The following is a 16,920-nucleotide window of genomic DNA, read 5'->3' as shown; positions in this document are numbered from 1 at the left end:
CGTCGAGCGTGCTCTCGACGTCGATCTGGGCTCCTGCCTTCCTGCTTGTCGGGACTCTCGTCTGCTCGACGTCGAACGCCGTGTCGACGGCGACCTGTTCCGATGAGCAGGTGAAGAATGTTGCCTCGACGTCGAACGGCGATGTGAAGCCGACGACAGAGGGACTCTCTCTCTCGACGCCGAACGTCGTCTAGACGACGGCGGAGCTGCGTCCTATCTCGACGTGGACAGTCTGCACGATGACGGCTGAGGGGTATTTCTCGCCCTCGAAGCCGAACGCCGTTGAGACGACGACGGAGACCTCATCCTCGACACCGATCGTCGCCTGGTTGACGACGGCGGAGGAGTCTTCACTCTCGACGTCGATCGCTGGTGGAACTGCGACGACGGGAGTGAGCCTGCCCTCGACAACGGAGGGGTGACACTCCTCGACGCCGAGTCGATGACGGCGGAGGGTCTCTGCTCCTCGACGCCGATCGTCGCCGGGTTGACGACGGTGGAGGGTCTCTGCTCCTCGACGCCGATCGTCGCCGGGTTGACGACGGCAGAGGGGTTTTGTCTCTTGACGCTGATCGTCGCCGGGTTGACGAAGGCAGAGGGGTCTTGTCTCTCGACGCCGATCGGCGCCGGGTTGACGACGGCGGACGAGTCTTCGACGTCGAAGACGTACCTTTTCTCGACAGCGAGCCCGCTGTCGAAGGTCTTTTCTTGGAAATATGACCCACCTGAAGATCTTTTTTTCCGCGCCGAGCCCGACGCTGGAGCAGAAGGACGCGAGGACTTGCTTCTAGAAGACGTTCTAGACCTTTTGGAGCCCTTCCTTACCGAGATCTTCCTCTAGATGGTTTACCTGCCAGGCCATACAGGCAAATTCGTTCCCTGTCCTTCAAAGTTCTTCTGGACAGGTTCTGGCAGTGAGGGCAGGTCGTAGGATCATGGTCCTCCGGTAGACAAAGGATACAGACCCTATGACAATCAGTCTTAGCCTTCTTTTTGCCACAAGAAGGGCAAGGGTCAAAAAGATATGGCATTTTAAGATATTAAAAAATGCCCAAACCTGTCAAAAAAGACAGCTTCTTACTTTAACTGATGAAAGACGTCGAAGTAAGGAATAAAAGTTATGAAAAGTGAAAATATTTTCTGACAAAAATCAGAAAAGAGTGGAGCTGTGCTGCCAGGATCCTTCCTGAAGGAGCCGGAAAGAACAACTGACCTAACTGTCACCCCAGAGGCATGATGGGAAGTTGGGGGTCAGGTGTGCCTTAAAGGCACGGTGTCAGTTTATTGCTATGCAGCTACAATTTAGCTTTTCAGTCTTTTTAGACTGGGTGTTTGCAATGCAGCCTGGGAGCTTCCTATGCTTTCAGTGATTTATGAGGATTTCTACTGTGTGATGAGCATTAAAACAGTTTCTAAACAAATTTTGCTATTGTTTTCTCCTGTTTCTAATGCATGTTTTTCATGTATGGTAGAAAATCCTTATGGCATGATTCAGCTCTGGTGTTTAGTAGGCTGCAATTGCTTGTTTTTATATATATATATAGGTATATATATATGGATATATATGTGGGGCACATATAATGTAGTGTTTCCGGGGTCCCGCGCATGGGCGGGAATATTCCAATGCTTATGACTATTGATGAGGATCCCCTGGAAGAGAAGTGCCGGTGTCGCATGCCAGAAACCACCGGCTCAAATTAAGCATTGTATATAAGTCTACATGAAATCAACATTTTCAAAGCAAGAGAGAGGATTCCGGAGAGGTAAACCCTAACGAAAGTAAAATCAAGTAAATGCAGACAAAATCTAGGACTAATACCCAAAAGGCTGTACAACAAGAGCTGAAGAAGTTAGACTGGGGACACATAGGAACAAGGGGTTTCAGTAGAACATTTTAAATTGCAAGATAGGGCATATTTTTAAGGAGGAGTTCCTGATCCTGGCCACAGCATGATTTCAAGCCACTTTAGAAAAGTGTAAAGCAGAACAGAATAAAACGCGAAAGAATTCTAGGTTAATGAACAATGTACCTGGGAAATAATGTTGACTGCAGTAAGCGAAGTACCATTAATATGACGAGTTACTCAAAACAGACATTTTCATCACAAAGTTTAATTCATTTGGAACATACGTGGGAAAATTCAAAAGCATTCATACTTTGTATTAAAGGTGCTGCGTGTGTGTAGTACCCATGTCCTCTAGTAGAAAAGCAACAATTGCAGAATTGGAACAGTGGTAAAATATTACGCTATTTTAAGTAATTGATCTTGTCTTGGCTTTGAAAAACTGTGTCGAAAGACTGTATTTTGGTATAAAAAAAATAATCAGGTGGGCATTAGCCTGTTACGAGCACAGACCCGCATAGCGCAATGCACAAATTTTGCTTATAGGGCCACCCTTATAAGAGTCATCAGTCTCAATCCTGGACAAATGTTTAAACTCTTTGTTGTTGTTGCCAACTTGTCCAGGACCAGCTGAAAACCTACACAGAAATAATTTCTTAGACATGACACACTTGGTAACGTTTTAAGTTAATGCTACTTAGAGCCGATTGAATACAAGCATTTTAATTTGAAATGTAGTGAAGGAATTCTTATACAAAGCGTGAAGCAGAACATTGCCCTGGGCATGTACATACTGCCAAAATGTGTGAACACAATACTCACCTTGGTGCCTCTTCCACTACTTTCTGATTTCTTCTTTGAATAGAACACTCTCGCTCATTAAGCCACAAAGCATTGCCATGTTTGTCCGCTAACACCTGACAAGTAAAAAAAAAAATATATATATATATAATATACAAATGTTTAATATTTCAGCGTTAAGCAGACACTCACGCATTTTAATATATTGGTATACAAAACTAAGCCTTCATCTTCATTTAAAGGGAAAGCAACAAAACACAAAGATGAAATATAGAACCCATATTAGCAAATCTTCAAACAATCTCAACACAGAATGCTGTTTTTGGGTTGTTGAACTGGCCACAGACTCAGTGACAGTGAATCGAGAGAATGCTATTGGGTACAAAGAAGCAAGGTGGGCGAGGAAGGAGAGCCCAATCCTAACTACCCCCTACATGGCTACATGACGTCCAATACAGCTACAGAGTTAGGCAACTCCAGGGGAATGGGTTAGCAAAATGAAAAGGAGGAAACAAGCACTGGCCAAGCCAATTGGTCTGCCTTTAACACACCAAGGCACTTGCAAATGCTGTTGCATGTGCAAAACCCATTAAATTAATTTAATTAATTTAATAATTAAATTAAAGCCATTAAATGAATTTATTTAATTACATTAATTAATTAGCACATTAAAGCCGGCCGCCACTGGCATTACCAATGCTGAGAAAAAAAGTCGCAAAAAAGATAATTCTCTATACATTGTACAAGGAAGCTACATGAACTGAATGTGGCAAACCACGTGGTGGTTGAGTGTATGTTTCAGAACTATAATAGTCCCGCCAGCATTCCAATGGAAACACTTCCTGGGAGGCAGAAAGGCACAACCAATATGTTGGCAGGCAGCAGCCCTGTCAAGCTACACCTAACACATACTCCGTGAATAAGAGAGGGTTTATAGGTCCAGCACGGAAATTGTGTGTACTCTCTTCTCCTTGCTTCCCACAACGGAGGGGCTAGTTTCTTGAATATATTTAAACCAGTAAATAAATAAGATTCAGCTCTTTTCTCATTCAATTCTTCATGGTGTTAAGTCAAGCAGAAATGAAGAAAACCTTCCATCTTGATAACCCGATTTGAAATACTGACCCAAACAACTAAGTTGCCGTCTCTACACATCTGCGGATACCAGGTGGGATGGCGACTTACAAATTAAGGAATGTCTGCCTCAATATTGGCAAAGAACAAAATATCTTCTTCCAACATATTATATAGCCTATTTTGGGAAGCCCTACTTTTCTTCTTACAAGTCTTCCTTATTCCAGTATGGAGCTACTCAAGAACAAGCATTTGCAATGCAATAGGTCTCGCATTTATAAGAGTTTGAGCTATTGGCATTGTAAAATTACAATGCCTTTTATTTATGTTTTGGTTTAAAAACAAATAAAAGGCATTGGGGCATATGCATCAACATTAGCATTTGCGATTCCTTATTAGCGAAAAATAAGGAATCGCTAATAAGGAATAGCAAAAGGCTATGCATGTAGGAATCGCTATTCAAATAGCGATTCCTTAACATTCCTTATTACCGAATCGGTAATACCGAATCGGTAATAAGGAATACCTACCCATTCATTCCTATGGCCTTGGAGGCCCATAGGAATGAATGTAAAGCCATTCTGTATTAGCGATTCGGTATTACCGAATCGCTAATAGCTGGAGCACTTTCAAGGGTGCCAGGGTGTCAAAAGGACACCCTGTTGCACCCCTGAAAATGATATGTGCACATATGTTGCACACACACATGCTCTAAGGGCATGTGTGTGCGCAACATGACACTTTGAAAAATGCACAAAAGTGCATTTTTCAAAGTTTTTGCAAATTACCATGCAGTTCATCTTCATGGTAATTTGCTCCCCTTATTAGCGAAATCGCTAATTTTTTAACTTTGATGCATTGCATTTAAGGAATCTCACTTTGGGATTCCTTAAATGCAATCGCTATTTAAGGAATCGGTATTTAAGGAATCCCTATTTAAAGAATCGCTATTTAAGGATTCCTTAAATACCGATTTCTGCTTTTGGGTTGATGCATTGGGATTGGGTATTTTTTACTTAATACCGGGAGCTAATAAGGAATCGGTATTTTACCGACTGGATTTTGGCTTGATGCATAAGGGTGATTGTCATTTACAATGTCAGTAGCATAAACTCGCATAAAAGCAGTGTGTGGAGTGCAGCAGTGTGTGGCGTGCAGCAGTGTGCGGCGTGCAGCAGTGTGCGGCGTGCAGCAGTGTGAGGCGTGCAGCAGTGTGTGGCATGCAGCAGTGTGTGGCGTGCAGCAGTGTGTGGCGTGCAGCAGTGTGTGGCGTGCAGCAGTGTGTGGCGTGCAGCAATGTGTGGCGTGCAGCAGTGTTTCGTGTAGCAGTGTGAGGCATGCAGCACTGTGTGGCGTGCAGCGGCATGCAGCAGTGTGCGGCGTGCAACAGTGTGCTGCGTGCAGCAGTGTGCTGCGTGCAGCAGTGTCGTGCAGCAGTGAGTAATGCAGCAGTGTGCAGCAGTGTGTGGCGTGCAGCAGTGTGCGGCGTGCAGCAGTGTGTGGCGTGCAGCAGTGTGTGGCGTGCAGCAGTGTATCATGTAGCATTGTGCGGCATGCAGCAGTGTGTGGCGTGCAGCAGTGTGTGGCGTGCAGCAGTGTGGCAGTGTTTCATGTAGCAGTGTGCGGCGTGCAACAGTGTGCGGCATGCAGCAGTAAGCGGCGTGCAGCAGTGTGTGGCGTGCGGCGGCATGCAGCAGTGTGTGGCGTGCAGCAGTGTGTGGCGTGCAGCAGTGTGCGGCGTGCAGCAGTGTGCGGCGTGCAGCAGTGTGAGGCGTGCAGCAGTGTGAGGCGTGCAGCAGTGTGAGGCGTGCAGCAGTGTGTGGCAGTGCAGCAGTGTGAGGCGTGTAGCAGTGTGCGGCGTGCAGCAGTGTGCGGCGTGCAGCAGCGTGCGGCGTGCAGCAGTGTGTAATGCAGCAGTGTGCGCAGCAGTGTGTGGCGTGCGGTAGTGTGCGGCGTGCAGCAGTGTGTGGCGTGCAGCAGTGTGTGGCGTGCAGCAGTGTGTGGCGTGGTTTGTAAACAACAAGAAAAGCGGTTATCAAAGGAAGGGTGGGAGGGAACGAGCATATGGGGTGCGAGTTATAACGAAAGTTCATTGTTGTAAGAGGGGATGCAGGAAGTGAGGCCGAGCGCGCGCTGGCGAAAGCAGTCTGCTGCTTTCAAGTCCGATGCCAGATGCCAGCTTCGCGCATGAATGCCTCACACACACTGGCCATAAACCACATTCCTAAGGTCTTGTGCCCCTTACTAAATCTCTCTGAATGCGTGTGGCGGCGCACGCGCAGGAAGTAGCTGGTGGCAAATGGAATGCGCGTGGTTGTGCGCGTAACCGCCACCCGATCCGCCTGGGAAGCCTTTGGGAGCATTTTCTGAAGCCCTACATAAGTCTCGCTGAGCGATCGCTTACGCGATAGCCAAGCAAGACCTAAAAAGGAAAAGCCACCGTAAAAACCCTATCCCAGAGGCTTCCACCTTGGGTACAGTAATAGCATGCCAGGCTTGAAACCATGATATGCCAGGAGAGAAGACAGGGTATATACAGTATAGGTATACCCTGCCCGATTCGAGCCTCAAATGCTTAAATACAGCTTCACATAGAAAAATATAGTTTCCAGTGCACAGTCACAGATCCAAATGGCTGGGCACAATCATACAGTACTCAAACATGGCTTCATATGACCAAGCACAGCCTTCTCTGCGGGAGATACTTATCTGCCTCACATGCCTCCCCAGACTCTTACTTCAAAGGGCACCTCTACCCCAATATTGAGGCGAGCAAGGAGGGGCTTTCAAAAGTGACACCAACTTGATGTCACTGGGGCGACCCAGCTCTCTGCTTCACCTAGAAAACACCTGCAATGTATTGCATAATATACCATCCTTACTAGATTTTGACAACCTCTCTATTTGTTTTAGTTATTCATTATTTTAATAATTACAAAGCACAAGTGGGATATTCCCCAACATCACAATCAGCAAGCAGTAGGTAATAATCCACTCACCCAAATATAAATCAATTTCAGAACTCAGTTCCTGTGTGACATGGCTATCACTCTGAAATGCACCATAGCTTTCCCAACTGCAGTGTAGATGTCTCTCTAGCCAAAGACACCCTTTACCGTAACCATCAATGCCTGGCACCATTCATAAAGGTTAACATCCATATACTCAAATATATTTATACGAGCTGGCAGTGCCATGCTTGGGCTAGAATTTGAATCTCGGGAAACCATTTCTTAGTTTCTAGAGTCAGGACTGCCTCTCCTCAACATGCCTGGAAGAGTGAACTAGTCTGTTCTTCCCTTAGTACGTATTATGTCCCTTCAGTTATCGCTCTTAGTTTTGCAGGGGTAAATATACCCTCCTTTCATTCACAGCCTAAAAATGGCTTCTACGCTGGTTCCAGGATATTCTTCTCCTCTCCAATGTATTACTCACATCAAGAAACATCAGTAACAGCAGGCACTTCTAAAGACCCGTCCCTTTATTTCTTATCCTGCTCAAAAGTCATATGGTGGGCAAGGAAGATCGGCTGTGGCGGGTGGTGTGTTGACTGGCTACATGTCCGACAGGTGTGTCCTGGGGCGATCGTGGGGGGAAATGAGCCGTCGTAGGGGTGGGCGATAGACCCGGGGGCACCGCCCATCTCTTCCAGTCGGTCCCCCTACCCGCCTATTGTACCGCTATTGTTGGGTCCTGCGTGGCGGGAGATAGGGAGGGGGTGCGGGGCGGGGGTTGCGTTACTTCCGGTGTTTCCCCTGCTGTCAGCTCCTGTTTAAAGTGGATTAAGAGCTGCGGCCATTCCATAGATATTGGATGTTTACGTGTGCCCTTTACCTCTTCCTCTCTTAGGGTCTCTTCCTCCGCTGCCCCCCACTTGAGTAGTGCCCCTGCCCAAGCTGCCTCTGAAGGCCCAGTAGGGGCCCTCCAATGCATGGCTATATTCCTCTTTGCTAAGAGGATGGCGAAGGATGCAAATCTCCATTGTAATTTTGCAGATTTCTTTTTCCGGAAGATCCCCAGGGCGCATGCTTCCCATGTGGAAATGTTTGGGAGATTGACCGTTGTTCGGAGTGTATGATGTACCCTGTCCCAATATAGCTGTATGGAGGGGCAAACCCAAAACATGTGCTTAAAGTCCGCTTCTGGTGCTTGGCAGCGGGGACACGTGAATTGTGTATCGAGGTAAAACCGGTGTAGCTTATCCGGTGTGAGATACGCCCGGTGTAGGATATTGAACTGTATGTTTTTGAATCGCGCGTTTCTGGATACCTTTTTGGGATATTCCAAAGCTTGGCGCCACTCCGTATCGTGGAATGCCCGACCCACGTCGTCCTCCCATGCCCGTCGGAGTCTTTCCAGGGGGACATCTGTCAGTTCCCGGATCGCTTTGTAATGCCACGTGATTAAGTGTCTACCCGCACCCATTCGCAGTATCGTGTGTAACACTGGGTGTTTCGGGGGCTCCCCATCCCGAAGGTTCCAGTGTTGGCGACCACTGTCTAAGAGTTGGCTGTGCCGCAAAAACTGTCCTTGTGGGAGGTCATACCACTCGACCATCTGGGCATAGGTCTTCAGTTGCCCTTCATGAAACAGCGCCGTGTTACGTCGTGATCGGTCCATACCCGAAGGGCTCCCGCGGTGTAGTATTCACTCCTCCGGGGGAATCCCACCAGGGGGAGCAGCGGAGAGTATAATGGTCGTCCCTTCGACATACGGTGCACCCGCATCATACACTTGCGGGCTACAGAAACCTGTAGCGGGTGTGTGCGCGCTGGTTTAGTGCCTGGCAGTAGCATTCGTCTGATAGCGGGAAGGGGTATTCTGCCATCTTCGGTTATTGTTTCTCCCACGTGCCTCTCTGCTGTCCAGCGGGACAGCCATTGGAGTTGTGCCGCGAGGAAATATGATTCGAAGGATGGAGCTCCCAGGTCTCCGCCCGTCGTGGGCAGATACAACGTGCGCAGTGCTATTCTATGACGACTGCCGCCCCAAATCAGAGCTGCTAGCAGCGCGTCTAGTTCCTGAAAAAAGGAGCGTGGTGGGATTATCGGGAGATTTGCGAAGTAATAAAGCATTCTCGGAACCATAATCATTTTTGCTATGGCTACACGCCCAATGGGTGCCAATGGTAACGTCTTCCAGAAGCCCACCGCCGTTCGTAAGCTCGCTAGCGCTTTGCGATGATTGCCCTCATAGAGGACCCCGGGGGAGTGATACAGCCGCACCCCCAGATATCTGGGGGCCGTCGCGTTCCACGTCAGTGTCTCGGTGCCCACCGTGATCTCCAGAGGCGCCAGATGGGCGCTAAGAGGAAAGATCGTTGACTTCCCCCAATTTACTTTAAGTCCCGAGGCCTCTCCAAACTCCTGTAACGTTGTCCAGATTAGAGTGAGATCTTCCGAAATGTCACGTACATAGATCAGGAGATCATCTGCGTATAGCGACACGCAATGGATTGTATCTGCTATGGGAATCCCCCATGCCTCCCCACTCCCGTCGCAATCTTATGGCCAGAGGTTCAATCGCTAGAGCGAAAAGGAGAGGGGAAAGGGGGCACCCCTGCCTGGTCCCTCGTGCCACCGGGAATGAGGCTGATATAAATTTGCCGACACGTACCCTAGAGGTGAGGTCTCTATAGAGGAGCTGAGTATACGCCATGAGCGTGGGGCCGACGTTTATACTCCGGAGGACCGCGAACAGATTGGGCCACAGTAGGGTATCAAACGCTTTCTCTAGATCCAGGATCAGGCACGCTGCTCGCGGGAATCGGTCTTTTGCTCTGTCTTGAATATGAAACAGTCTACGTAAGTTATGTGAGGTATTGTGTCGGGGAACAAACCCACACTGGTCAGGGTGCACTAAAGCCGGAAGGATTTGACTGTAGCGATCGGCTAAGATTTTCCCTGGAATTTTGCAGTCTGCATTTAAGAGCGTTATCGGCCTGTAGGATGCTGGGAGTGTGGGATCTCTGTGCGGTTTCAGGAATGTCACCAGTATCGATGTCCGTAGCGATTCCGTGAGCATCTCTCTGGCTAAAGCCTCCTCATATACGGAGGCCAACCGAGGCACCATCTGGGTCATAAACGTGCTATAATATTCGAGTGGAAAGCCGTCCATTCCTGGCGCCTTCTTGCGCGCTAAAGACCTGACCGCATGTGTTACGCCTGCGGGTGTGATCTTCCCGTCCAATTCCTTCCTGTCTGAGGGGGAGATATTGGGCATGGGCGACGGGCCTAGAAATCGGGCTAGCTCTCGTGGCATCTCCGTCTGTGGAGCCCGGTATATTTCCGCGTAGTATTCAAGAAATATGCGCAATATGTCAATTTGGGGGTGTTTGGGCTGTCCGTCTGTGTCTATAAGTTCTGTGATGAGGTGTGGCGTTGTGCCCTGTTTGACTAACCAAGCCAGGAGTGACCCCGTCCTATTGCCCTCCCGGTGTGTTTTAGCCGCATAGGCTCGAAAGTTGTATTTGCGCAGGTCTCGCATCTTTTCAGCGTGGGAGGATTTTGCTGCAGACAGTGGCGCTGGTGTGGCTTTCCCTTGGTCTATGCTTTTCGACAGTTCCTCCAATTTAGCCTCTGCATTTTGCAAGGCACTTTCCAGCACTCTCCTCACCCCCACGACCTGTTGGATGCAGTGTCCCCTGGCGCTGACTTTAAACACGGCCCATTCTATAGATCTGGAGGATGCCGTGCCATCGTTTCGAAGAAAGTGTTCCTGAATATATTCCCCATAAATTCGGCGGAATGCCGGGTCAGTGAGGCATTCTTGGGGTAGCTCCACGTTGGGACTGGGGGATGGGGCTGTCGCCATCTAAGGGTCACTGTGTGCGCATCGTGATCCGACACTATCCTGCCCAAATAGTCCGCTTGCTGTACTTTGGGCAGACGTACCGTGCAGCACAGAAACCTGTCGAGTCTGATTCTCAAATCGTGTGGGATGGAGTGAAAGGAGTAGAGTCTAGTGGTTGGGTTCCGAGCCCTCCAGGCGTCCATCAGTGCCCATCTATCTACCCATCTTCGGAAGCGCTCAGCTTGTTTGTATGCCGGTGAGTGAATCTGTGGGGGGTGCGATCTGTCTAGGTGTATATCTAATGTGCAATTGTAGTCTCCCCCTAGGAGCCACGGGGTCGACGTATGGTGCGCCAATACGCTCGTGAGTCTATCCCAGTATTGCTCTTGCTCTACATTGGGGGCGTATATACTTCCTATGAGTAGCGGTTGACCCTCCAACAGCCCCATCAGCAGTGCATATCGCCCTTCTTTGTCTATTAGTCGTGTTTGCTCTTTGAAAGGTACCCCCGGCCTAATCCATATAAGTGCACCTCTGGCGAATGCGGAATACGTCGTGGCGCAGATAATGCCCCGCCATTTTTTGTGCAGATGGTCTATCTCCCCTGCTGTCAGGTGTGTCTCTTGTAGGACGGCTACTTGGGCTTGCTGTCTCTTAATGTATGCGTAGATAGAGTACCGCTTGCGGGCTGTGTGCATTCCCCTGACATTCAACGTGATACATTTTATGTCTGTGTTAGGCGTTCTGTAGGACATGTAGTGTGAGGTTGGAGCAGTGTATTTGTGATGTGCCTCTTTAACCCGTCGTTCCCACCCTACCACCCGCCACTCACCACTTACCATTAATCTGCATTGTCCATTTCCGCCTCCTCGCCCACTTGAGGATACCTGGGGAATAAACGAAAGGGGAGGGGGGATAAACTGAAACACTGGGGAACAGTCCCAATTCAGGGGGCCTATCGCTCGAGGCAATACGCCCAAACTGGTTTTCATATGTAGACTTTAGTTCGTTACTGAGGGGGTCGTGGCTTTGTTTCTTCCCGGCTCTCGCCGTTGTGGCCGCCCGTTTGTTGTTGATATTGAAAATGTGCCTGCTAGCACCATGTCCGTACTTAGTTATCCGTGTCCGGCTGGAATATTGTTCACTGTTACCATGGTTGCAGCTCGCCTGGACGGTCCCGACCCAGTGCCACTCCGCCGGTATCCACCTCGGGCCGGGGCCGTGTTATTTCCCCCTTGCATCTCAGATGATTGTTGTCCCATTATATCATTGTGTCTGCTGTCTGGGGGGGTCACTATTGGAGGTGTCACCGAGCCCCCCCGAGACATGGGTGTATCGCTGCCTTCGTCTTCTTAACTGAACAAGTGCGGGCCTCTCTCTAGGTCCGACCCCCTCTCCGCGGGGCTCAACGTGGCCACCGCCTGTAGTGCTTTCCTGCGTTCTGTTATGATTTGCGCAAGGTCTGGCGAGCTGGTATTGGCTGCGCTGGACCGCGCACTGAGCTGCGTGAGGGTGACCTTTCGGAATCGGCGTCCCGGGTGTCCGGGCATCCGAGCCGCTTGTTGGTTGGTGCCGTCCCTAGGGTGCCGTATGCGTTGCTCCACCCAGGTTTCCGCATCCCTTGGGTCCGTAAAAAAGTGCGTTGTACCATCGTATATGATTTTGAGTCTGACAGGGAAGAGGAGAGCATATTGTATGTTCTTTAGGCGCATGGCGCGCTTAACTGCGAGGAAGGTGGCCCTTTGTTGTTGGACAGCACGCGAGTAGTCCGGGAACAGCATGACCTGTTTGTCTTCTACTTGTAGCGTCCATGCTGCCTGGCTGCACGGAGAATGGTGTCTCTGTCCTGATAATGTAGGAGCTTCAACAGGAATGGGCGAGGGGGCAGGCCCAGCGGTGGTCTGCGTGCCGGGACCCTGAGGGCCCTCTCTACTGAGAAGTAGTGGGTTAAATCTTTTGCGAGCGTGAATGTTGTTATCCAGGAGGTGATGTATATGATCGGATCAGTCCCCTCTGCCCCCTACGGCAGATTCATAATTCGGATATTGCTCCTTCGAGAGCGCCCTTCTAAATCGTCCTTCTTGGTTTCCAATGCCTTTATCCGTGATTGCAGGTCTTTCATAACATTGTGCTGTTGTTGTATCTGGGGTTCCATTGTTTGGATCGTTTGTTCACTCTTAGCGACTTTATCCACCAATTTTCTATGGTCGTCACGGAGAATATTGAGGTCAGTGGCCAGTTCACTCTTGAGTGTTCAATGGCCGCAAAGACCTGGTCCAGTTTCCTGGACATGGGGTCTTCACTGGTGGGCTCCTCTCTTGACCGGGTCACAACAGGTGTCGAGGGCGTCGTTTTCTGTTGTTCCGGGGCGTGTGACGCTCCCACCGCGCGCTGCCGGGCCATGGCGGGGGCGGGGGGGGGGGGGGGGGGGGGGGGTTCTTTCCTTTTCTTGCGGTGATCAGCGCCCAGCGACCCCCAACTCCAATCCCAGATCCACGGGTTGCTGCGGGGCGAGCGTGTCCCCCCGGAGATCTCCGACTCCCCCTGAGCGGCTGCGGTCACTCTTCGTCGCTCTTAGAGGTCCTCCGTGAAATTCTCCCCCACCGTTCGTGTGACCCGTTGTGCAAATGTCTCCGCGGCGTCGTCCACCGCAGGCTCCCTCGATGCGTCTCTCCACCTCTCTCGAGACCCAACTATGGGGGGAGCAACCGGCGACAGCCCAGCGGTCCACTCCCGCGCCAGGACTCGACGTCCGTGCCCTAGAGGTGATCCGGGACCCCAACGAGGTCACAGCCGCCCATGCGGGGCTCAGTCCCGCCGATGAAGCTGCGTCAAGCCGGATCCTTGGCGGTGGGGCGCCCAGCCCGCAGTCGCAGGCGTCGATGATGGGTCGCTTTCAACCTCGTTGCTGGTCAGTCAGATTAGTGCATGCCCCGGTGGGGGGGCCATACGCTGTCACCTTGGCCTCCCGCCCCGGAGTGTAAAGGGTGGTAGCCGGCACTGTTTTTGCCCCTTGCACACCGTACGTCTAAGCGCTGAGCGCCTCCACGATGAGGGGTCCCACCCCTCGGCACCGTCCAGGGACCTCCTCGCCTCGATGAATGCGTGGGCAGGGGGGGTTGGCTGCAGCTCCTCTACTCAGACTGTTTCCTTCACCGTGAGGCGCATGGCGGATAGGGTGTAGGGTCGCTCTCTTCCGCCCTGTGGGGTCCCGAGGGTAGGGTCCGACCAACAATCGCTGCGCTCTCACCCGTGTTAGTCACTGACGGTGGTGGTTCCTCCGTCCCGGTCCGCTATGGCGTCATCGAGGGCCGGGTACCGGTCCGGTGATTCGCAGCTCGTCCCTCCGTGCAGGTCAAGTGTTCTGGCCCGCCGGGCCCAGGGTTGGCGCGGCTGCGGTGCCGGTCCGACGGCTTGTAATTCGTCCTACCTCCTGTTCCGCCAATTCTCCGGGTAGATGTTGCCTGGGAGGGGGATCTTATGCCGACAATCCTAATCGCCACAGTCCATGTCTCCCGGCCCGCTGCTCGTGGGGGGGGCCGTCCCCCAGCACCCTGGTGTGCGGAGGTTTCCGCTCCCTCGGAGGTCGGTCGGGGTGCCTCCTCGTCTGTCTCTGAAGCCACCGGCCACCGCGTTTTCGCCCTCCGACGGCGCTAGTCTTGTACCAGGATGCGGCTGCTCCCTCCGTTACTTCAGAGGGCTGTGCTAGTATGCTGCGAGTCCGCCATTTTGTCCAGCGGTCTCAGGGGAACCTCCGCCTGGTGCCCCAGCGGTGCCGGTGCAGCCCGCCCCGGGGGTCCCGGGCCTACCGAAGCCGTCGCCGCATCTTCGAGGCCCGGTGCTGTTCGTTATGAGGCTGACAGGTGCATGGGGCAGGTATTAGTGGCGCGTGCACGGGCCACCGGTCAGAGCCTCAGGGAGAAGAGTCCGCCATCTTGGCTGGCTCGGCCACGCCCCCTTTCTACTCAAATCATCTATAAGGTGTACCATAAGAAAAGGCTCACCATGCTCTCTTCTGAATCATGCGTCTTCATAGCCAATTTAGAGACAATCTACCATGTTCAGCTGGAGACTCTTCAGCGTTTCACCATAATGATTTACATCTATTTTACTCTATTGAAGGGACCAGTAAATCCACAAAAGGGAGGCAATAATTTGGCTTGGCAGTTCGGGCTGGACTGTTCCCATGAGGCACTGGGTCAAGACTGATTTGCATATAGCTCGGTCTGAACTGAGGTGGGGCAGTGAGCTAAAGAATGATGATGGATTCAACCCAGATCTGTGACTGGGGGTGAGTGTCTGAAAAGTTACAGCGCTCCGCCCATCATCTCCTTGTGTTTGCAACAATTTGGCTTTTACCAATGCTTGGTACACACACACACACATATATATATATATATTGTTATTGGAATAGTTAGTAAAATGAAAATCAAATACACATCCGTCATTGCACTAAATTCAAACATAAACTGTTAAGTTATTTCTTTTCAGTTAGTAACATAGCAACAGTATTATTTATATTACACACTCAGTCATAATTATACATAATTAATACTATATTGCACTTATCACTCATTTCTTTCATATTGACTCAATTATTTCTTGCCCCAGAACACCCCATAGACTGAAAAAGTTAGCATAATACCCTGATCCCAAAGTGTATCTCTTTTCCAGTTCCTTTATTCTTTTTAATTTTAACTGACACTGATGGAATCTCGGGGCTGTTTCTGAACGCCAGTTTTTCAGAATAATTGATCTGGCAGTCAGTGCAAAAATATACATTATTTTCCTTTGTAGAGAACCCATTTTTATATTGGGTGAATAGCCCATGATCGCAATGTGGGCATCTGTGGACTGAGAGAGTTTTACAACTTTCAGGCAGTATAGTTCAATTTCAGACCAAAATGTCCTTATTACCGGGCAACTCCAAATTATAAAGGACCATGTCTCTGCCCCCTCCATCTTACATCTAAAACATTCAGATGAAATTTCGGGATTTATTTAATGCAATAGCACAGGAATTCAGTAGAGTAACCATTTGTAGCAGAATTGCATTTGTCTAAAATTGGCCCCTTTTAACAGGGTAAAATTAAATGTATTGCTCTTATTACATGTTCCAATGAGATATCAATATAATCTTTAGCGTGCCATTTATTTCTGGCTTTCTCATACACAATTATTCTTTTATTATGCCTCAGAGTTGAGGCCCATCCGCTGAAGGATCTTCTCATTCTGGGGTCTAGCAAATCCTGAGCTAGTTCCAGACTCGCCTTTTATTTATTTATTTTATTTAGAGTGTTTTATAAAGCGTGCACATGTCCCAGGGGTATCAGAGCGCTGTACATAGGGTTGAATAAAACAACAACAAGAAGAAGATATAGACACAGATACCTCTAGATTGAAGAGCCACATTGGGCTGTATTCTATATGCATCTAAATATTTTAAATAGCCTCTAATCTTAATGAAGGACCATTGCAGTGTATTTTTATGTGACCTGATCCCAGCTATTATATTGTTCCAAACCTTCCATGATTCTTGTACAGCTTGACAATAAGACTGTTCTCAGTTACAAGTTTGACATTACTTAATTTAAGTAACTTCTACAGCTGAAGCCTAGTTCCACTGATTAAATATGCTCCTGTCTAGTGTTGACTTTAACTTCATTCACTTGTCTCCTGCTTCAATAATGTGCCTAACTTGAGAAATTTTGCATCTGTCCCAGTCATAGATTTTACAATTTATAGCAGCATCTCATGCTTGAACAGTGGAAATGGTCATGGTGCATCACCTAAAGAGCAGTTTCTTCCTGTGTCCTGATCTAAGTGTTAACATGTATGAGATGGATCTGCTTCAAGGGTTACCTACAACCCAGAAACCTGTATAAATGAAAGATACACAGCCACAAAAAAAGGGAAAAGCAGTGCTCAATTCCCAAGTGGATTTTGAAGCACCACAAGTAAGGAGGAGCACAAAATAATTATTAACGTTGCCTAGAATGCACCATAAGATCGCCGCCACCTTCCAGAGTAGGGCAGTCATTTCAAATGTCCAAAATTATGAGCTTCACACCCTCTGGATTCCTGAACAGGTTGATTCATGATTTGCCACTCTGCTGGTCAGATGACTTTGTACTTCATTTGGTTGTTTCTAAGATCACTGACTCTACAATAGCTGCCGATGTATTTCATTACCTCACAGCTGCCTGACTCTGAGATAATGCAGTCTTAAAATAGCCCTCCCAAGCAGCTGCTGTTAAGTTCCTCTAACTCCCAGAACATCCGACCTGTCAGACGGCCTCTGTAAAAGGCTCCACAAAATAAAGGCCAAATCAACAGCTAATGGGATTGGAAGAGACATACGCACCTGTATGGGGAGAGTAAGCTGTTCTGGTTCTGTATCAGTGTCTTC

General features: G+C 49.5%; 1 protein-coding gene across 1 annotated transcript in view; it reads right to left on the bottom strand.

Annotated features, from left to right (window-relative positions):
- PCCA (propionyl-CoA carboxylase subunit alpha) overlaps positions 1–16,920 on the bottom strand; it is a 2,516,110-nt gene that overhangs the window by 1,459,138 nt on the left and 1,040,052 nt on the right. Inside the window, exon 11 of the mRNA XM_085622263.1 lies at positions 2,667–2,761. Within this exon, the coding sequence (XP_085478389.1) occupies positions 2,667–2,761 (95 nt within the window). The remainder of the gene's footprint in view (positions 1–2,666; positions 2,762–16,920) is intronic.

Source organism: Triturus cristatus, chromosome 8 (assembly GCF_964204655.1).
Source record: "Triturus cristatus chromosome 8, aTriCri1.1, whole genome shotgun sequence".
In the NCBI taxonomy this organism is placed as follows: domain Eukaryota; kingdom Metazoa; phylum Chordata; class Amphibia; order Caudata; family Salamandridae; genus Triturus; species Triturus cristatus.
Note: the sequence above shows the minus strand (reverse complement) of the source record. Positions and strands in the feature narration are given on the sequence as shown.